The 23781-nt window shown below is 39.3% G+C and overlaps 1 protein-coding gene across 2 annotated transcripts in view; it reads right to left on the reverse strand.

Annotated features, from left to right (window-relative positions):
• Positions 1 to 23781, reverse strand: part of LOC126272618 (ral guanine nucleotide dissociation stimulator-like 1) — a 518089-nt gene that overhangs the window by 28066 nt on the left and 466242 nt on the right. For both annotated transcript variants that reach the window (XM_049975577.1, XM_049975576.1), the window contains exons 8-11: positions 17385 to 17495; positions 14828 to 14992; positions 5886 to 6026; positions 2708 to 2904 (exon numbers count right to left, since the gene is read on the reverse strand). In XM_049975577.1, the coding sequence (XP_049831534.1) occupies positions 2708 to 2904; positions 5886 to 6026; positions 14828 to 14992; positions 17385 to 17495 (614 nt within the window). The remainder of the gene's footprint in view (positions 1 to 2707; positions 2905 to 5885; positions 6027 to 14827; positions 14993 to 17384; positions 17496 to 23781) is intronic.

The raw sequence follows: 23781 nt of genomic DNA on the forward strand, positions 1-23781 counted from the left end.
GGTCTTCAGACTGAAGGGCCACAACACACAGTCCCTTGCACAAAGTCATTTGATGACCACAAAACCACTTACACATAAAGAATAGGTGATCTGAATCACCTTCTGATGTGAGTAGCATAAAGAAGTTGGGACTGCCTGCAACCAGTCCTGGGGATGTGGCTGCAGAATTGCACAGAAATGCATCCTTATTATGGACATTACATATTAACTACCACATGTACAATCCATAAAATAAGGCTCATTTTGCAGAGACAGGCACTCTCTCCTTACCAAGTTATACACATCACATGACAGATTGGTTATAGTTTAAATTTTCTAGCAAAGCTGGATTTCCCTCTTGAATAGTAGGGTTCACTGGATGACCATTTCATTATCTCCTAATATGAGAAACAAACAGGTGTTTATGTTTCGCTTCTGTATGAGATCTTTTTTATTTTGACACTTCCACTCCTCCACCACACCCCACCCCCCCACCACACACAAAACAAAAATCAAAGCTAATTATGGTAGTTTTGTTGTTTCAGCTTAAGGTGAGCAGTTGCCTTTGGTAAAGAGGCATGTTTTGGTGCTGTCTTGTTAGTTATAGGCTATACAACAATATACATTCCCATATTCAATTTATCACAATGTTGCATACTAGGTACATCTGTTAAAGTTTTGTTTCACAAGTTTAATATAAATGTAACACTCTCTATAAAAGAAGTTCTCTTACAGATTTCAGCCACACATCTGAAAAACCAATTTCATTGTGCTGTTAGAAAATACACATTTCAGCAGAACAAATTCCTAGAATCGAAATACATTATTTTATAACTGTCATTTACTTAGTCTTTTAAATAAAACATTCAACTGATATATTCACTATCACCTTCGCCATATTTTTCTGCCACAGCAAACCAGGTCCCACCTATTGCCTGATCTTCTCATTGCTCATTATATACATTTTTGTTTACTATAGGCAAGTTTACTCACTTTGATTTTAATTAGGCAAGCATAGAGAAACTTTTTTCCCCCAGAGGCTGTTAATAGTTGTTCCCGTAGCCATTGCTGCTTTTAATCCATATGTTCATTTAGGTAGGTGGTATGTTTTGTACAGGCTAATCTTAGAAGCATGTGGGAACATTTCCTCCCAAGGCAGATGACATACTGCATGGTAGAATTTGGAAGCTCTTTGTATTGTTTTTCAGATCCCTTTATGTATAGTGTTGTTTGAGGAATCAACAATATCCAAGTACTGTAAGTTGTTTATCGTACCTTAAATCATCATCTCCAGTTCTTAGATGGAATGTTGGATAGTTCCTGCTCAACATCAGACCAACTGCATTTGTTTTGCAAGTTTTAAGACTCATTCTCGTCAATTCATCAAACTGAAGTTGTAGTTTAGTTTGTACCTCCACTTCTGTCTCTCCCCTTATCATTGCATCATTACATCAGTGGCAAAAGCTAAGCAATTAGTTATAGACTCGCTCTTTGGACTGCATGTAGAAATTAATGCATTATGATGATGAAGAGTGGCGAAAGAAAACTTCCTTGCTGGACTTAGCTCTTTGTTTTGAACCAACCTGACCTACCTTTCTGTACCTGTACAAAACTCTTGACTTGTTCATATCTTCCTCATGCAATGATGTTATCAGGAACTTATACCTTAGACATTTCAAGTGTTTGTTGTTTCTCCCAGTACTTCTCATAGAGCATTCTTATGACAAAAATGAGTACCGCCTCCTCAAATGTAGATTCTTCAACTAATATAATAAAATAATAATTTCAATGATAATTTTTATACAGTCCATACTGAATGTGAAATGCTTTACGGCAAAGCAAACATATATAATTAATTAAAAAATAATATAATTACATATTAAAATAATGATGTGTGGTAAGGCATCTCATTCTTTATGTAATTCTGAAATGTTGTAACTTGCATTGCTACCAATGGGAACACTATTTGGTCAAATGAAAGAACAGCACAAAGCACTTCTCTCCAAAAACAAGGAAGCACACATTATCCATATCAATCACAAAGAGAGAAAGAAAGAAAGAGAAAAAGGCTGCCTCAGTCAGTAAAAATGGAACCCTTATAGGATCGTTTTTCCTTCCATCCATTCTTCTGCATTATGATCCTTCCATCCATCCTTCTGTCTGTCCTCCTGCATGACTTTATGTCACATATATGTCTTGGAATCCATGGGACTTCCAGTATCAATGTTGGTAGCAGGCAAACTGGTCCAGATTCTTGATTCCCACAGTGGTTGAACTGTCTATATACATAACTAAGTTTGTATGGAACCCCCAGTGAGCAAGTCCTACTTGCATCTAGCCAATTTCTTCTATTTAACATTTCAAGATTTATTGGCGTTATCAACATTGACTATGCCTGTTTCCTTATTGTCAAAAAGTGATTAAAGTAATGTTACCTTTCAGAGCAACATTTCACTTTGAATACGGTCAGCATACAGTTTATCATTAGAAACATTGTCATTACTACATATCAGTTGTCATCAGGAATGACAAGAATGTGATTCACAGTATGTCAGTTAAGTGTTTAATCTGAAGGCTGACAAGAATACAACAACATATTTCCATGTCAGGAACTAGAATATAATCAATATCAATCAGCAGCCATGGAAGGAAACTAGATGTTAACACTAAAACTTGTTGCACGCTTTTAATAAATATTAAAGAAATTTAACACATGATAAAAACTCACCCTGGTCGTCTTTTATTTCTGTGCTCTCTGACAGTGCCCATAACAGACTGTCCTTGTCCTGGTATGGGTGGCTCTATCTGGCATGATAATTCATATGCTTCTCTGTCATCAAGTACCAGAACTGAATCAAACCAGCGATCAAACATTGGGTCATCAGGAATGTTATACGCATTTGCTGCTCCCTGAAGTAATTTTATCTGGGGAAAAAAAAAGACTCATGAGTTGACTTTGTGCTTAAAAATGGTAGCAGTCACTTTGAATGGTAATCTGCATCAATAGCAGAATTTGTCTTTAATTCAAGAAATTATGTAACATAAAAATGACAAAATCTCTTTAGCACCAAGTATGAAATGTAGCAAGGTAAGATTGCCCCACCTGCTATCATTCTACTCCTTATAATAATCTTTTCTTATTATTCAGCTGATTGTGAGTATACAAATGTGGTGTATACTATGTATACATGAAATAAGCAAGTTCTTATTTATGCAGCAGCATTTTATGTAATCTCATTAATAATATCAAAATTTACCAATTGCTGATATTAGTGCTATATTTACATCAAAATCTATATCCTCATGATTGCTCTGCAATTCACAATTAAGTGCTTGGCAAAGGGTTCATCAAAATGCCGTCAAGCTATTTCTCTATTGTTCCACTCTCTAATGGCGTGTGGGAAAAATGAGCACTTAATCTTTCTGTGTGAGCTCTGATTTCTCTTATTCTATTATGATAATCATTCCTCCCTATGTAGGTGTGTGCCAACAAAATCTTTCCACACACTGAAGTAAAAGCTAGTGACTGAAATTTCATGAGGACATATTGTCACAGTTAATAATGCCCCCTCCCTTTTTTAATGATTGCTACTGCAATTCACATATGATATCTATGGTGCCCTCCCCCCTTATTTCACAATAGTACAAAATGAGCTGCCCTTCTCTGAACCTTTTCGATATCCTCCACTGATCATTGCATCATTACATCAGTGGCAAAAGCTAAGCAATTAGTTATAGACTCGCTCTTTGGACTGCATGTGGATCCCGCACTGCACAGCACAGCAATACTCCTGAAGAGGACATACAAGCATAGAGCAGTCAGTCCCTTTAGTAGACACTTGTTGAATTTTCTCATTGTTCTGTCAATAAATCAAAGTCTTTGGTTTGTTTTACACACAACATTATCTACATAATTGTTCCAACTTAAATTATTCATAATTGTAATCCGTAAGTATTTAGTTGACTTTACAGCCTTTAGATTTGTGCAGTTTATTGTGTTACTGACATTTAGTGGATTCCTTTCGGTACTCACGTGGATGACATTACACTTTTCATTATTTAGAGTAAATTGCCACTTTTTGATCCATACAGATGTCTTGTTTAAATTGTTTTGCAATTTGTTTAGATCATATGATGATTTTATAAGGCAGTAAATGACAACACCATCTGCAAACAATCTAACAGTGCTAATCAGACTGTCTCCTAAATTGTTTATGTAGATCAGGAACAGCAGGGGGCCTACAGACTTTCTTGGAGAATGCCAGATATTACTTTTGTTTTATTCTATGGCTTTCCATGAGTAGCTGTGAACTGTGACCTTTCTGACGGGAAATTGTGAACCCGGTCACACTGCTGAGATGATAGTCCACAGGCATCCAGTTTGATTAGAGGTAGCTTGTGAGGTATGGTGTGGAAAGCCTTCTGGAAATCTAAAAGTATGGAATCACTTAGACACTCCCAGTCAATAGCTGTGTGTTTTCTTCTCCCTCTTTTTTTTAATTTTGTTAACTAAGAGAAATTAGAAATAAATGTTTTTACCACAACATAGTGCTTGAAAATTTATGTGAGATAATCAGTATTTCTCAGAGGATTGACACCACTTCTTAGAAAGCCCCAATTTCATTTTTTGAAGTACGTAAGGGGCATTCAAAAAGAAACAAGCCAGAGGCATAATTACAGAAACTAGCACCTGTATGTTAGAAGTATTGAGCCTGCCTGTTGAGACACTTGTCCCACTGTGACACAATGTGGTGCATGGCTGTCTCATAAAATTACTGGGGCTGTAATTTTAACCAGTTCCACATGTACAGCTGCACGATGTTGTCCGAAGTGAATCATTTGCCCCTCAGAGCCTTTTTAAGGGGACCAAAAAGGGTGTAAACACAGGGATAGAGGTCTGGACTGTATGGATGGTGGCAGAGAATCTCCCATTTGAATTTCTGCAGGAGTGCCACAACTGTGTTGGCCATATGAGGCTTTGCATTGTAGTGGAGCAGAATGAAACCACGGGTGAGATTACCTGGTCATTTAGATTTGATTGCTTGGTGAAGGGTGTAGTTGCTAGCCTTTTGTGAAATATAAACCCAAATGGAATCAAAACTGGTCATCACACAGATGTGGCTTAACAGAAATAACTGTGCCAATAAAACACATTTAAATCCAGTATTGAATTGTGAGGTCACCATCTAAGTTACTTTCATATTATGAGAGTTTAATTCCACATTTGCCACTTTGGAATTTTAGTCCACAATCAGGTTACTACACTTATATGTTGTATGGAAATAATATTTTCATGTACATACCAGTTAATAAATTTACATAAAAAACAATAATGTTTTATGATTCTGAAACATTTTTTATGTGTAAACAGTTTTTTATTAGAAACATGACATGCATTGTTTCTGGATACCCCAATTTTTGTGATGCCTATATTGGTATCAAACTTTGAGATTACCTATTATCACTTAATTAACATCAGGTTAGGCAGTTGAGCTCGTACTGTTGTCATCTATTGTAATGCCCATGTACATGTCTGAATTTCATGTGTGTGTGTCAAACAGCCCAGGAATAGCAAGACACTAATCCAACACTTGAGTGGAGAGGTTGTAGAAAACATTGGAAACACTATGCACCTATTGATTTGTACATACTATGAGTTCATAGAACAGAAACAGATTAGTACTCAGCAGCTTTCAAGCTTTGATGACTCTCGTGCTATGCAATGACGAAGTCCTCTACAGTACCCTTCACTTTTATCAAAGCTTTTGGGAATTACCAAGAATTTAAATCCTAGAATCTGTGCGTCACTGTTTTCTGTCCTATTCATCACATTATGAATTAATGTACAGTTCAGGTTCACTTGTCATAACTTTCTATTTAATAGCATTTATGTTATTAAAACTCACCTGAGCTAATACTTCGAATTCCTTTCTTCTTTTGTCAAAATTTATAAGACCATCAGCAACCGTGTCTGGTATAGCTGTATCTATCATTGTGAGATCAGTCAAAAAAGTGCCAAGATATGGAATTGTCCCATGGCTTATACTCTGAAAGAGGAAGTAGACAAGTTTGTAGATGTAACACCACATAGAGATAATATAACTTTTCCAATTTTGTCCTAAAAAAACACCAAACTGTAAACTACTAGGCACTCAATCATTTTCTTTCATACAACTTCAGATCCAAATCTCCACATACCAAACATTTTTTGTTTACAAATTGGTGGTAAATCCAGGATACAATACAATTACATGTGTGGCAGTAGATCATGATCACATTTGTATATACACAGTGTGTTATTAAAGTAGTATGTTTTATCAGAGAGGAATGTACATGAATGCTGCAAGGTATGTCTGTAAGAAACATTCACTTTGATATTAAGCACATCCAGATTTACAAATTGTTATTATGTGTAATTCCTGATTACCTCTCAACTGGTTCTGGGAAAAACAGGTGTCTTTTAGTGTCTTTTCATCATATATTATAGAAGTTGTTATTCTACTGGAATAAATATTCTTCAGTTACTTGCACACATTGATAAGTAATTCTGCGATATATTTTTTCTTGCTTTTACTGGTTTTATTATTGACTACTGCTCTTCATTATCACATTGTGCACTATCACATTAGTACAGCCTTTTGTTAACACTTAATTATCTGTGGTATGCTAGATTGGTTTATTTTATCTTTCTTAGAGCTCTGCTTTATGTCGTCGTGACAGGTAGCCTTATTATGCATTCGTGTGGCTTGTATGCACCGGATTTTGTATGGTGTGGTTCCCAAAGTAGCAATTTTGCTAATATTAAATGCAACTAATGAGAAAACATTTCTTCAAATACAAAATAGAAATTTTTTAGTACTCTGTCTTTGATTGTAAATGCTGTTGCTTTATTCATTTCCCCCCCCCCCTTTTCTCTCTCACATCATCATCTGGTTCATCTAAATAAGATTGTACATCAGAAAATACTTCTGTTGGAATAGAATTTAAATCATCTGGTGGTTCAGGAACCGGCATATCTACACCATGCCCTAATGGTTGGGTGGTGGACAGAAGGTTAGGGTAGCTTATTACCTTCTTGTTTTTTGATATATGACCAGTAATATCAATACTGCGAAAGTAGAAATCATTGGAATAATTTCTTGGCTGCCTCCATATCATACGAACAGCAAATCTAAAGGCTTTTTTCTCCTTTTTGGACAATTTTCTTAGATCTTCAACACACGCATAACATACTTTATGCAGCGCCCAAGATTTATCTTGATCACCAAGTTTAGATCCAAAGCATGACAGATAAACCTTTTTCACAAAGTCTGTAATGTTTCTTTGGTGTTTTTTAATCACAAATTCGCCACAAATATAACAAGAACTGTCAGTAGAATTTTTACAACCATGATTAGACATTGCACTGAGCACATGTACAGGAAACAGGAAATGGGAAAGTGAGGATAGGTTGACAGTAAACAAAACACCATTTGTTAACACAAAATATAGAATCGACCCCCTTTTGCAAGCAAATGTTTTTCAGCAAAGCTACTAACATCATCTACATTCCAGAATGAGATTTTCACTCTGCAACGGAGTGTGCGCTGATATGAAACTTCCTGGCAGATTAAAACTGTGTGCCCGACTGAGACTTGAACTCGGGACCTTTGCCTTTCGCAGGCAAGTGCTCTACCATCTGAGCTACCGAAGCACAACTCACGCCCGGTACTCACAGCTGGCAGAAGGTAAAGGTCCTGAGTTCGAGTCTCGGTCGGCCACACAGTTTTAACCTGCCAGGAAGTTTCATCATCTACATTCATTACACCTCCTTTCTGAATTATTTTAACTATATAAAAGCTGTTAAACTCTTTTAAAAGCCACTTAATTTAATAAATTTAACTATAAAATGTGAAAAAATGGTGGTTGATACAGTTTTTTAAGTATCATATTTGGATTTCCCACCCCAAAAGGCATTATAATAAGGTATTTTAAGCAAAAAAGTTTTTCCATCGTTGGCCTGTGTTGTTGACAATTATTATTTTGTACATCTAGCATTGAAAGTTTTATAATTACTGTTACTTTTACTGTGGATCATAGAGGGCATTTCCTACAGCTCAAGTGCTGGAGTCAATGTCAAAAAATGCATCAAGAAGTTTAGGGTTTTACTGATGTCCAGTAACCATCATAAGATTTAATGTGTGATATCACACCCACTGTGTAGCATATATGTACAAAGTCTGAGATGCAGTTTTCAATTGTTCTGAACAGGCAGCAACTGCCAGAGACAGCTCAATAGCAAGTTACATATGTAGCTTTTTCTGTGCTTTTATTGTTTAATTTTCAAATTATTGTTATTCACAGCAGTAGTAGTAGTAGTAGTAGTAGTAGTAGTAGTAGTAGTAGTAGTACAATGAACAGTGTGTGTTCATGCTGTGTGTGGAAGCTAGAGGAGGTGGCCACAATTCACAAACAGCCTCAGATGGGATTGGTTGCGATCAGCTGTCTGCAGACTGCTGCCTCGGGGTGCAACAGTTACTGAGAATCTTGAGCATTACAAAGGGCAACTCAGGTGTTGCTTGTTTCGTCCATGGCCTGTACTACTGAGGCACCTTACTGCATACCTGACACAATGGACGTGCACTCACTGCAGAGTGTGTGGTAGGTTGCAACGCTTTTGTGTCACTTGAGGCAGAGTGTCAATGTGGGGATTGGTAATCTGGTCTCGCCCACTCACCCTGTGAGAAGACGCACATGAGAGGGGCTTGCTACTTATTGAGAACTCCAGTGCTTGTGATGTTATGGAGTTCCTTAGGAAAATAGTGTCCAAAACTGGAATGAACTCCAGTGTGTGCTCAATATGTTTGCCAGAGGGCCTCATAAAAGATGTGAAAGATGCCCTGCCTGTGGCTATGAAGAGTGCAGGGTGTAGTCATCTTGAAATTGTGGCTCTTGGTGGCACAAATGATGACTTTTACTTGGGTCCTGATGCCATACTCTGCTCATACTGGTGGTGGTGGTCCGAAGTGGTCAAGGCCCTTTTGCAACCGCAGCTCACAGTTTGCACTATTGTACCCAGAATTGTCCAGGCCCTTAGGTTTAGAGCCAAGTGGAGGATCTCAGCCTAAGGCTCCATCAATTATGTGACACTCATGGCTGCAGATTTCTGAACGTGCATTGTTTGAGAATTAAAGGACTGCTCTTGATAGATCAGTGGTGAACTACACATGGGAAGCTGCTACTCAGGTAGCTGAGTAGTAGTGGAGAGTCCGTGGGTCTTTTTAGGCCAGGCGATAGTTTGAGGTCCTCTGATGAATGCTTGCCAGTTGATATGCAGAGAACGAAATCTTACCACACACAAAGTAATTGCTTCAGCTGTTGATATTTTAAAAGTAAATTGCTGAAAAATTCAAAAAAGTCCCTGAATTTACTGTCCTCCAAGAAATCTTTCAAGTTTAATTTATTTTCTAAACCAAGAATCAGATAAAAACCCAAAAGTAGAAAACTTCTAAATATTCAGTGAGGCTTGAAATGTGTATCAAAAAGGCATTAGATGCCATAGGAAGGAGAGTGATCATAGCATTCAAATTGGCATGACACTAGTAACCAGCCTAGGTAACCTCAAGATAATCATTGCCATTTTTACCAGCCACCCGACTCCCCGTAACAATTGTAGACTCATTCACAGGAAATCTACACCCAGTAACATGGAAATAACCAGATCATTCAATTTTAGCTGGAAGTGATTTTAACATACCATGTATAGACAGGGACATCTAGGGATTCAGCACAAGTTGTAGATGCGGAGTCTTGTGAAGTAGTTCTGAACATGTTTTCTGAAAATTGTCTCAAGCAGCTAGTTTGACAATGGAAATATTTTACACTTTGTAGCTACAAAGAGGTCTGACCTTATTGTCACAGTCCGTGTACAGACAGAGATTAATTGTCAAAATGTCATCATTGTGATGATGGTTGCTATGAAGTTAACAAATCCACCGATAAGACTATGCTGAAAAGAGCAGATGAGCAGTTGTTAGCATCCTACTTATACAATGAACAGATTTCACTTGTAGTCTAATCAAAATTACTTTGCAGTTGACATCTCTCAGATGTCACTACAGTGTTGCCACATCGGCTGCTGTCTATTGCTCAGTTACAGGCAATACACAAATACGGTGGGTCCCTTCACAAAATAATGCTGTTAATGTGTAAAGCAGAACAAATTTGGAAGTAGCCCCATGAGATACAATGAAAATGCAAGATGCGCTGTCAACAGTTGATTTTAAGTACCCAATGACTGAACTGCAGCATATGATGCATTTTGTAGCCCTGAATTTCAGCTCGTGTTCTGACCTAACCACATCCTTGTTATGTGCAATGTATCCAAGAAAATGGTGATGAACAATTGTGGCAGAACTAAAGTCATGATGACTTTGTTCACAGTGATTAAAGATAACCTCTATGAGCAAACGCAAGAAAGAAAAAAATTCAGTTTCAACACTAGAGGCCAACTGTAATTTCTCGCATCATTGGTTACCTGAGACTGACCTCACATTGGCTACACAAGTGGCTGTGTTACCAACCAATGAGCAGTTCTAATTGTACTTGGTAGGTGATTATAGGCAACACAGGCAGAGTCCAAATGAAAAAAAGAATGATAGGATGAAAAAATAAGAGCAAGTAAAAAAGACAGTACAATGATGAAAATGATGCTGCAAAGTATTCAAAATTAAAAATTACATTTAAACTAATTAATTGAATAAAAATAATAAAAAATCACTGTACCTGGTGAGATTTGAAATTACGATCTTCTACGTGGTAGGTTTACGTGCTAACCACTGTACTACACCAGTCCTCCACATTATGGTGATAAATTTATCACTCTGATGGCCCAGTTACAATGACTATTTGTAGCCTTCAAGAATTTGGCTTCATGCAATGCTATGCAAAGCTTATCTAATGTAAGCCATTTCTGTGCTTATAATAACTGTATATGAGGTGCTGAATGCCATCTTTTGTGAAAGGATCCTGAAGTGGTTGGTTAGTGCTGTGTATAAAACGCGTGTATGTTGTGGCAGCATGGCAACAGCGAATGATTCAGGCATGATGAAAAACACACTGATTGGAGGAAACCAGTTCCAACCCTTGAAGTGTCAACTATCAAGTAATTTTAATTGGACTATAATTCCAATGTGATGGATGTAGAGGAATGGTAGGTAATGTTTAAACTGATTGTAAATTGTGCTTTGAAGTAGCATGTGGCAAGTAATTAGATTAAGGATGTAAAGATCCTCTGTGGTTTAATATCAAAATTTGAAATACTGAGGAAGCTGAGATTGTAGCACTCTTGGTTTAAAAGTAAATGTGGAAATAGTGGAAATACTGACAGGCAGAAGCTATTAAAAATCATGCAACTAAAAAAACCCTTACACCATCATGCCTTAGGAAAAGATTTCACCAAAAACTTGAAAAAAATTTGGTCCTACATAAAATCAGTATGCTGTCCAATCATTTGTTGACCAGTCTGGTGTAACAGTAGAAAACAATAGAAAGATAGCTGAAATTCTAAATTTTTTGTTTAAGAAGTTTTTCACATACATACTGTTGTCTGATGAGATTTGAAACTGTGATGATCTATGCGAACAGATTCCCATAAAAGTCACACAGATTCCTATAATGGTCGCACAGATTCCTGTATGAAAGACATCGTAATGAGAGCAGAGAAGCAACAGGAAGATTTGAAAACAAAAAAGTCACCAAGTCCGGATGGAGTCCGAATTCAGTTTTACAGAGAGTACTCTGCTCCACTGCCCTCTTACTTAGCTCTCATTCATCACAAATCTCTCGCCCAGCACAAAGTGCTAAGCAACTGAGGAAAATTGCGGGTGACTCTTTAATATAAGAAAGGTAAAAGAAAAGACCCACAAAATTTCAGACCAATGTCAGTTTGCAGCAGAATTCTTATACATATTCTAAGTTTGAATATAATAAATTTCTTCTTTCCACAAATCTGAACGGATTTAAAAAGCATAACTCAGACAGAACTCACGTTGCCCTTTTTTTGCACAGTATCCTGCAAACCATGGATGAAAGGAAACAGTCAGATTCCCTATTCACATATTTCTGGAAGTCATTTGATGTGGTACCCCACATACATAACAGGTTCCTAAATATTAGAGTGGCTGAAATACTTCTTAAGAAATAGAAACCAGTAAATTGTTCCTCAGAGACAAGGGTACTGAGAAGAGTGGACCAGGGAAGTGTGACAGGACTGTTCTTATTCTCTATACATAAAATTATCTGATTGATGAGCAGCCACTTGTTTGATGATGACACTGCAGTATAAGACAAAGTAACGTTATTGAGTGATTATAGAAGGATATGCATTGACTTCGACAGAATTTTTATTTGGTGTGATGAATGACAGCTTTCTCTTAATGTAGAAAAATGTAAGTTAATGCAGATGACTGGGAAAAACAATCCTATTATGCTCAAATAAGTGGTTCAGTGGGATGTACCCTCTGCCATGCACCTCATGGTGATTTGCGGAGTGTAGCTGTAGATGTGTATAAACATAGCATTGCAAATCTATGAAATATATGAAATGAAAAGAGCACATAAGGATAGTAGTAGGGAACTTCAATTTATTGGGAGAATTTTAGGAAAGTGTAGCTCTTCTACAAAGGACTTGTGGATCCATTCTTGAGTACTGCTTGAATGTTTGGTATCCTCACCAGATTGGATTAAAGCAAAGTATTGAAGCATTTCAGAGGTGTGCTGGTGGATTTGTTACCAGTATTTTTGAATGACCAGCAAGTATTACAGAGATACCTTGTGAACCCAAATGGGAAACCTGGATTGAAGACACTGTTCTTCTCACAAAACAGGACTGAGAAAATTTAGAGCACCAGAAACTGCAACTGACAGCAAAATGATCCTGCTCTGTGAACATATGTTTTGCTTGAGTACTGGTAAGGCAATGTAAGAGCAATTAAGGTTCATGCAGAGGCACATAGACCTTCGCTTTTCCCTCAATCAATTTGAAAGTTCGATGGAAAAGGAATGACTAGAAGTGGTACAAGGTACCCTCCACCATGCACCACACAGTGGATTGCTGAGTATGTATGTAGATCTTCATATCACTTAGACTTGTGCGTACAATGCTGTTACTAATTAGTGGCAGGTGGTTCTACGGAGTGGTGATCATTGTTCAACATGTGGCATTCCGTATGTTTAGTCTGGTCTAGGTGGATGCTCAATGAATAATATTTACATGAGATTTGCATATTTTGGGAACAGTTTTCAGTTGGACATTTTCTGTATAAGCGGAGTATGTCCTTGTCTCTGCAACTACAACAATTGCAATGTGCCTCAAAGAAAAATGGATGTGTATGCTAGAGTGGTTTTTTTAAGTCTCTGGAATATATTTGGTGTCTGTTAGAATAGTGGCTATTAATTTGGAGTCATAAAACCCACAGCAGTATGAGAGAATTTGAGGGATCTACCACTCTCATTGTGAGTCTATAAGAACTAGTTTGTTGAGCTAATATATTCAAATGTTTGTTTCTGCTAACACCAGCTAATGGTCAATATAGCCTTTAATATTGGACAATGTGTTGGCCCTATTCTTTTGTATCAAAAGAAATATCCTGTGTTTTGACCATTGTCTCCAAGGAATATTGATTCAGTAAAAAGAAATAAAATTTCTGAAAAGACAATTGACAAAATCCTGTGTTTAATAACATTTTATTAAAACTGTTTTTATTCGGTTTATCCTGAACTGACACACGAAGTATCAAACAAGAAATACTATACAAGGATTTACCTTCCACTTGAGCCCCAACAAATGAGTTTATTACTAGAGAATTGAGCCGGCTGGTGTGGCCGTGCAGTTCTAGGTGCTTCAGTCTGGAACCGCGTGACCGCTACGGTCACAGGTTCGAATCCTGCCTCGGGCATGTATATGTTGTGATGTCCTTAGCTTAGTTAGGTTTAAGTAGTTCTAAGTTCTAGGGGACTGATGACCACAGATGTTAAGTCCCATAGTGCTCAGAGCCATTTTTTGCACTAGAGAACTGAAAATATTGCCATTTAAATGCAGAAATAGAGTTTTAACTTTTATGGTCACTAGACTGGGAAAGGTTAGCTAACATGTTGATTCATCTCTGAGTCAGTCCTTTGCTCATGAAAGGACATGGAAAAATGGTAATTCATTGGCTTCTTTTCCTCCTGAAATTATCCTGTTTGCTCTAGTTAATTGTTTGACACTTGTGTATTTTTAACTTTGCGGTTGGTTGTCCTTCTTGCAGCCATAGCCATCAGTTAACTCTTACAGGATAACAGTCATGTGTGCCACCTGCCTCTAAATCTTGTAAGTTAATTTTGTGTGTTCCATTATATCTCTGTAGAACAGAGACTTGTCTACAGGTTGAGAAAGATATAGACATTATGTGCTGCTTGTGAGAAGGCAACTGTCAGAGTGGATTGCTGTAATTTACATGGACCCAAGCCCACTCATCCTACCCAGGAGTGAGCTGGTCAACTTGGCTGCAGAATTAGAGACAGAAGTCTGAGGAATAAACTTGCAGATAGTGGTCTTTTTTATGACTCAGATGTTTTGAACATTGACCTTAACTCTAAAACTTTTTGTCAGAGCAGAAAGTCAAGAATAAGGTTTCTAATCAAGAGTAATCTAAAAAAACAAAACCAGTGCAAACACCAAGTATGGACAGGTATTTGTATGTGTGTTGTGTGTCTCTAAACTTATTAATGCATATGTGAACTACAGTATTACCATGAAATCTTTTGGATTCAAATGCTAGACTATAATTCACCATTAGTAAGATGATGTAATACTGCTGAAACATACTCCACTATTGTTATGCTGCCGCTGGATTACTTTTTGTAACTGCCTGTCATTTTCACCAACTGTGTCAGCAAATTTTGCTGTTCCTTCTCGCATAAGTAGTTCACGCTGAGCCCACTGATTATTATCCTCACTAAATATCCTGGCTAGTTCTTCAAACAGTTCCACCTGCAAGAAACAAACCAAAAAACTTCAAGTATGACATTAAATTTATAAGCTCACGAGTCAGACAGTAAAAAGTCAATAAAATTTGTGAAGATGATGCTGTATAGCTACTAAGTACTTAAGGAATGTCATAGTTCACTACCAAGAGCTGCATACATAATTATTCATTATATTTTGTTTCAGTCCTTAGATCAACATTAGGAAGCTTAAAGACATTTTAAACAGCTTACATGGTGATTTAAAACTTAAGGCACCAAAAAGCATAAAATTCATCATCAAAGTGTTACCTGCTAAACAGTAAAATATGTTACATTGTCCATAATTAAATGTACCAAACTCATTTTGCCTTTGTTCTGTATATAGTCAGGCAAAACTCGTTGCCTCATTAAATTGTTCCATTAACTCAGCTGAAGTATTTGCTTGCTTTGGTGTTGACAATAATAGCTTTTCATTGTATGTCATAATATGAGGGCTGTTCAATAAAGAATGTTCACAACTTTTTTTGACAACATACCTTTACACATTCTCATAATTTTTATGGTCCTTCTCAAAGTAGTCGCCCATGAATGCAATGCACTTGTCCCAGCATTTCTTCCAATCTTCAAATACACACTGCATATAATTTTTTTGAGAGGTCCTTCAAAAACATCTCCACAGCCTTCACCACGTTTATTGATAATGCCACCCTTGAAGACGTTTCTTTATGTTAGGGAACAGAAAAAAGTCACATGGGACTAAATCAAGACTATATGGAGGGTGAGGGATGCATTTCACGTTGATTTTTTTAAGATATTCAGCAGCAGCAATGGCAATATGCGGCCACACATCATCATGGTGCAGCACCCAGCTGATAAACCAGTCCATGAATATCAAAGAATGAGATGACCACAACTTTCCCAGCAGAAGTAACCACTTTTGCTTTTCTGGGCGTTGGTAATGAAGGAGATTTCCACATGGAGCTTTGCTGTTTGCTCTCAGGATCAAAATGGTTTTATCAGCAGTGATTATATTTGAAAGAAACTCTGGATCTTCCTCTAACATCAACCTTAACTACATGCAGACCTGCATGCAAATGTCCTTTTTGTTCAGGAATCAACAGCCTTGGAACCCATCATGCACAAACACATGTCACGTGTAATTTTTCTGTCACCAGCATGTGGGTGGCACCCAATGAAATGTTCAGTATTTCAGAAAGTGATCTTAAGATAATTTGTTGATCCTCTCTCTCACAATAACAGCAGCAGTGTTTATGTTTTCTTCCACAAGAGCAGTAACTGGAGTATTGAGTCCACCTTCCTTTGAAATTGATTGTCTCCCCTCTTTAAACATTTTGAACCACCTTTGAGCTGTGCTGTAGGGAAGAATAGACTCTCCAAAGGTCTCCTGTAACACTGTATGGGCCTCAGCTGAAGATTTGTTCAGACAAAAGCAGAATTTCAAAGCCACATATTGTTCCTCGCATGTTACCTCCATTGCAGCAGTAGGCAATACTGAACATGTCTGACATTGTGTGCCTCACACAGTTGGGGACCAGGAGTTCCAACAATGAAACTACTATGGTGTGTTTGTTGCACATTAAGCTAACAGAATATCATGAGAATAAATTTTAGCACAAAAATTATGATCATTCTTTACTGAACAGCCGTCATATGTTAACATCTACACTTTCAAGAGGACCTTTGTTTTCACACCTCAGTATTATCTCAGCACACCGGGGTCCACTACAAAACAAAAGATTCTCAAATGAAATCCAGTGACACAGTTATTCATTAGGACCTGCCTACTAGTTTTTTTGTATGAACTCATCTGTTACAAATAATCCACAGCATTCTCAATCTACATGGTCCTTTCAGTTCTATGTCAGATGTTCTGAAATCTTTGGACTTTATTTCATATTTTGATCATCCACAGTAGTAGAGTCACTCTGTAGATTTTGAGAAAAGTGAGAAGTATAGCAAATAGCTGGTTTTCCCAAGACTTAGTCTCACATTTTATCAAATTATTAACACACACATGCGCACACGCACGCACGCGCGCACACTGTGTGCCACACAATCTAGATCCTTGGAAGCATCTTTGAGAAACTTTCAGAAAAGAAAGATTTGTTTGCATGGTGCATTCCTATATATAACAATGGGCTACTAATATGAGAAGATATGATAATTGTAAGCATGGAAAAAACAGTTACTTGAATTACTTTTACAATACCTTCAGAATGACCCTTCCTATATGTGTTTTAGCTCATCTAATTTTCCTTCAGTATCTTTCTTGAGAGCTTTAATAGTCAGTGTTTGTTGTAAACTAATCTGATCAATAAGGCACTTTAATTCTTTTACAATAAGGCAGTTACATGATCACACGCTACAACACAAAGTAATAATTAAAGTTACTATACCTTCTCCCTGGGTAGAAGCTGCCATGATTTCTGCAGTCTATACACCGGATTTGACTGTAGCCCAGAAATGATTGCTTTTAATGATGAGAAATTTTTCAGTATTCTTAACTCCTGAGAATAAAGGAAACATTTTTATTTAGAAATTTTGTCACTGATGATAATTCAGCTGGTATTAATATGAAGACAATGTGTCAGGAACTATAACAAGAAACTGAAAAGAGTGCACATTGATTGAGATTGTAATAATGTTGTTAAATTTAATTTTTCTTAGAAAATATTTGAGAAAATGATTATAAGGTATGGTTAAAAAGTTAAAATTGTCCTCAATTTGAGAGATGGTCAGGTGTGGTCCTAATGGAGATGGCATGCCTTTGACTTTCTCCAAACTGACTTACTCGTCCAGTTACAGGGGGACTTACATTTAAACATGGTCTTAAGGACAGTAGGATTTCACATTTCTCACATTAATAAATCATTGCCACAGTTTAAAGAGACAATACAAACTGAGGATTACATACCAGACCTTTGGATTTATAGTCTTACTCTTACTCACAGAATCATCATGGTGCACTAAAGTGACTATAAAAGAGTATACAGTTCTATACACAAAGAGTACCTCTATTTACTAGATGTAACAGGCATGAGCAAAAACAGCAGATGGCAGAAGTGGGTTTCAGTAGAGAAGTCAGTCATGGCCTCAATTTCAGATAGACACAGCATGACATGAAAAGAGGGATGTAAACAATGAATTTTTCAAATCAAGTCAAAGGGAACACAGAGCACAGCTGGAAAATTTAAGGTAACCAAAGTTTCATTTCTGAAAATGAAAAATTTTGCTCCTCAAAAAATAGAGAAAGGTTTCAACTTCCTGGCATATTAAAACTGTGTGCCGGACCGAGACTCGAAATCCCGAGTTCAAGTGTTGGTCCAGCACACAGTTTTAATTTGACAGGAAGTATCATATCTGCACACACTCTGCTGCACAGTGAAAATGTCGTTCTAGAGAAAGGCTGTTTCCTGTGACTACAATATCAACTATTCAAAACTGAAATCAGTCTACTCACATAAATACATGATTGTAACAGTTTGTGCTGATATGGAATGGAACAATCACATAGACTCAGTAGATTTCAGAGCAGGTTCATTGATTGAATACTGGGAGAATGAAGTAGACTGGTTAAAAACATTGGTGTATGCCCTATTTTAGAAGCATGTGATACCCACACCATCTAGGACCAACAGTTGATTTGAATGTATTCAAAGCAGGGCATTACAAATGGTGACAAGTCTGACCTTACTTAACAGTAAAATGCTTGAAAATAGGCAACAACTATTATGTTAAAGACTAATTACACAGTTTTAAGAACCAGTATTAACTGAGGAATCTAAGAGTAAATTACAACGCCTATGTATTTCAACTGCAGACACCAGGAAAGAAAGATCAGATAAATTACAGTACATACAGAGGTTTTGATCAATCATTCTTCCAGCAACCCATATGTGAATGGAATGGGAAGATATCTTAATATGTAGTGCAATGGGAAACACTTCTACCATGCACTTCACAATGGTCTGCGAAATGTGAATGTAGGTGTAAAGCAGAGTGAAGTTAGATTCATGAAGGGCATAGGGAATTTCAAAAACAAAGAAAAAGGAAAGATGCAAATGGAGTTGTCATTTCCAGAGAAAAGATACGGAGAGGAACCCAAAGCAATGCAAATATAGATACAAAGGCACTGAACACTATCCATTTATCTCTCTCTCTCTCTCTCTCTCTCTCTCTCTCTCTACCATTACCATTTCATCAAAGTTTATGCTACTGTCTCCAAGCCAATGACCAAGGTACTGACAAAAGGAGTACCTTTTTAGAGAGAGAGAGAGAGAGAGAGAGAGAGAGAGAGAGAGAGGAAGAAGAAGAAGAAGAAGAAAAGTCTTGCATTATCCTGTAATCTATAAGCCACATTTGTCGCATCTGTTCGAATTGTATGCCTATGGAGTATCATCCCAGTTGTGGAACTTTATTTCTGATTTCCTTTAAAAAAAGTCACATTTTGCAGTACCTGATGGAAAATTATTGAGTGAAACAGATACCTGACATTCTATGTGGAAATGTTATGAGCCCTCTACTGGTCTTTGTCTACATAAATGTTAGGTGACAACTTAGACAGCCCTTTTAGATTGATTGCAGTTGAGGCTGTCATTTATGTCTAATAAAGTCATCAGAAGATAAAAACCAATCGAAAAATAATTTAGACAAAACATCTGTATGGTGCAAAGTGTGGCAGTTGACCATAAATAATTAAAAGAGTGAGGTCATCCACATGAGTGCTAAAAGTAATCTGTTAAATTTCGGTTATACAATAAATTTCACCAAAGTGAAGGTTGCCAATTCAGCTGAAGGCTGCCAGGACTTACAATTATGACCAACTTAAATAGGTACAATCAGGTAGATAATATTGAAGGGAAAGTGAACCAGAGATATTGGCAAAGCACTAACAAGTTGCAACAGAGATGCTAAAGTACTGTTGTGCAGTGTAGGATGCTTAACAGATCGGATTGAAAGAGGACATCGAAAAAGTTCAGAGAAGGGCACGTCAATTTGTACTTTCATGAAACAGGGGACAGTGTGTCAAGGATATGATACATGAGTTGGGGTTTCAACCTTTAAAACAAAGGTTTTTTTTTTTGTTAATGTGAGATCTTTTAACAATAAAACATGGCGCACTGTCAATGCATGACCACAAGGGCACTGCGGGGTTGGGTCACCAGAGAGCAGTAGAGGTGGCTAAACTGGCAATGCCCAATCCGCAACCTGGTCAAAAGGACCTCTTCTCGCCAAGATGGTCGGGAGGAGGTTGTCCAAGGAGTTGGGAATGTTTTTACGGCCTGGAGCTTGTTTCCTTGAAGTGATGACCAAGTATCCCACCACAATGACACAAGCCTCTTACAAACAACCCCACTAATGTCATATGATGGGACACAATGGGAGGCTGGCCGAGGCAGGAGGACTGCAGCCTTGGCTACAGCATCAGCAGCCTCATTCCCAGGCACTCCTACATGGCCAGGAACCCACAGAAAGCTGACAGGAGAGCCACCATCAGCAAAAGAATGGAGGGACTGCTGGATCCGTTGCACCAAGGGATGGACAGGATATGGAGCTCCAAGCCCCTGAAGAGCATTGAGTGAATCAGAGCAGAGTACATACGATGAATGGCGGTGGCGGTGGGCATACTGAATGGCCTGATGGAGAGCAAAAAGCTGGCCTTAAAGCTGGAACACTGGTCGAGGAGCCGGTATTTAAAGGTGATGGCCCCAACGACAAAGGCACAGCCAACACCATCGTCAGTTTTGGAGCCATCAGTGTAAATAAAGGTGTGACTGGCATTTGCACATGAAGTTCGACAAACCATGAGCAATACACTGCAGCCAGAGTACCCTCCTTCAGGAGCAAGCTGAGGTCGAGATGAATATGAACCGGAGCCTGGAGCCAAGGTGGTGTCAGGCTCTCACTCTCTCTGAAGGTGGTAGGGAGGGCAAAATGCAATTGTCGAAGCAGCCGACGAAAGCGGACTCCAGGGGGCAGCAGGGCAGACACATACAATCCATACTGACGGTTGAAAGAATTGGCGAAGAAGGACTGAAAAGAGAGGTGGTCGGGCATTGACAACAGCTGGCAGGCATACCGACAAAGCAGTACGCCACGCTGGTAGGTCAATGGTAATTTGGCAGCTTCAGCATAAAGACTCTCGACGGGACTAGTGTATAATGCTCCGGTCGCAAGACGTAACCCCCGATAGTGGATGGAGTTGAGACGGCGTAAGAGGGTTGGCCGAGTAGATGAGGCTCCTATAATCCAGTTTTGATCGGACTATGGACCGATACAAGCGAAGCAGGACAGTGCGATCCGCTCCCCAAGATGAACCACTAAGAACTCTGAGGACATTATGGGAACATGTAGAACGGGCAGCCAAATAAGAGACGTGCGGAGACCAACAAAGTTTCCTGTCCAATGTGAGCCCTAGAAACTTAGTTGTTTCCACGAGTGGGAGAACAACAGGACCGAGATGTAAGGATGGCGGAAGGAATGCTTTATATCGCCAAAAGTTGATGCAAACCGTCTTCTCTTCAGAGAACCGGAAGCCATTAGCCACACTCCATGAGTATAGCCTGTCAAGACAACACTGAAGACAGCGCTCCAGGAGGCATGTTCTCTGGGCACTGCAGTAGATCGCAAAGTCATTGACAAAAAGAGAGCCTGAGACATTAGGTGGAATGCAATCCATAATTGGATTGATCGCTATGGCAAAAAGGGCTACGCTCAAGACGGAGCCCAGAGGCACTCCGTTCTCCTGGAGGAAGATGTCTGACAATACGGAACCCACACGTACCCTAAACTCTCGATCTGTTAAAAAGGAATCAATAAAAAGGGGCAGGCAACCGCATAGACCCCCACCTGTGCATAGTGCGGAGGATATCTCCTCTCCAACAGGTGTCATAAGCCTTCTCCAAATCGAAGAACACGACTACCGTTTGGCGCTTTCGCAAAAAGTTGGTCATGATGAATGTTGACAAGGTCACAAGGTGGTCAACAGCAGAGCGGCAGGGACGAAAGCCCCATTGAACATTGGTAAGTAGCCGTCGATATTCAAGAATCCAAACTAACCGACCGTTAACCATGCGCTCTATCACCTTACAGACACAGCTTGTAAGAGAAATGGGGCAGTAACTAGAAGGAAGGTGTCTATCCTTCCCGGGTATGGGTATAGGAACAACGACGGCGTCACGCCAATGCATGGGGACTTGACCTTTGGTCCAGACGCGATTGTAGGTATAAAGAAGAAAGCTTTTGCTTGCCGGAGAAAGGTGTGTCAGCATCTGAACGTGAGTGGCATCTGGCCCCAGAGCAGAGGACCAGGACAGTTCAAGTGCACGTTCGAGTTCCCGCATAGTAAAAGGCACATTATAATTTTCCAGATTCAGCGAGTGGAAGGAATGTCGCCGAGCCTCTTCTGCCTCTTTCCTGGGAAGAAAGGCAGGGTGGTAATGGGCGGAGCTTGCAACCTCCGCGAAAAAGCAACCGAAGGCATTGGACACATCCTCAGGATCAACAAGTACCTCATTACCTGAAGTCAGGCCAGGTACCGAGGAGTGGGCCTTAATGCCCGACAGCCGGCGCAGGCCACCCCAGACGACAGAAGAGGGAGTAAAACTGTTAAAGGAGCTGGTGAAAGAGGCCCAACAAGCTTTTTTGCTGTCTTTGATGACTGTACGGCATTGCGCTCTGAGTCGTTTGTATCCAATACAATTCGCCAACGTAGGACAGCGGCGAAAGGTGCGTAAAGCAAGTTGTCGAGCATGGGTAGTGTCTCTACAAGCCTCATTCCACCAGGGGACGGAAACGCGATGTGAAGAAGAGGTAGTACGAGGAATGGAACGTTCGGCAGCATTGATGATAACAGCCATGAGGTATTTGACCTGACTGTCACAGCTGAGAAAATCATGGTCCGAAAAGGTCACCAGGGAGGAGTAAAGTCCCCAGTCAGCTTTTGGTATGTTCCAGCTCGAAGGATGTGGGGATGGGGTGTGGTGCAGGAGACGAATGACACAGGGGAAATGGTCGCTCGAATAGGTGTCAGAAAGGACATACCACTCGAATCGGTGGGCAAGAGTGGTAGAACAGATCGAAAGGTCCAAGTGGGTGTAGGTATGAGTAGAGTCCGAGAGGAAAGTCGGGGCGCCAGTATTGAGGCAGACAATATTGAGATGGTTGAAGACATCCGCCAAGAGGGAGCCTCTCTGACAGGATGCAGGAGAGCCCCATAGGGGATGATGGGCATTGAAGTCGCCAAACAATAAAAACGGCGGAGGAAGCTGAACAATCAGGTGCATCATGTCAGCCCAACTAAGTGCGGATGATGATGGAGTGTAGACAGTACAAACAGAAAAAGTAAAGGCAGAAAGAGTAATACGGAGAGCTATTGCTAGGAGTGGGTTGGTCAATGGGATGGGATGGTAATAGACATCGCCCCAAACGAGCAACATGACCCCACTATGAGCTGGTATACCGTCTACAGGGGTGAGGTCAGACCACTCCGAGGTATAGTGGGTAAAAGCAATACGGTTAGTTGGGCGCAACTTGGTTTCCTGGAGACCAAGGACAAGCGGACAGTGCAGGCGGAGGAGCAGTTGTAATTCCTCCCAATTAGATCGAATACCTCTTATGTTCCAATGTAACAAAGCCATTGCTAGTCAGAAAAAAGGGGGAACGAAACGGGTGAAGAGCTCGTCACCTCGACGGCCGCAGAGGGCCAGGTTTCGAGGGAACAACACTACAACCGGCGGGAGGTGGATCCTGATCTATCGAGTCGTCGCCAGCTGCGGCCACTTTCCTGGCTTG

Source organism: Schistocerca gregaria, chromosome 5 (assembly GCF_023897955.1).
Source record: "Schistocerca gregaria isolate iqSchGreg1 chromosome 5, iqSchGreg1.2, whole genome shotgun sequence".
Taxonomy (NCBI): domain Eukaryota; kingdom Metazoa; phylum Arthropoda; class Insecta; order Orthoptera; family Acrididae; genus Schistocerca; species Schistocerca gregaria.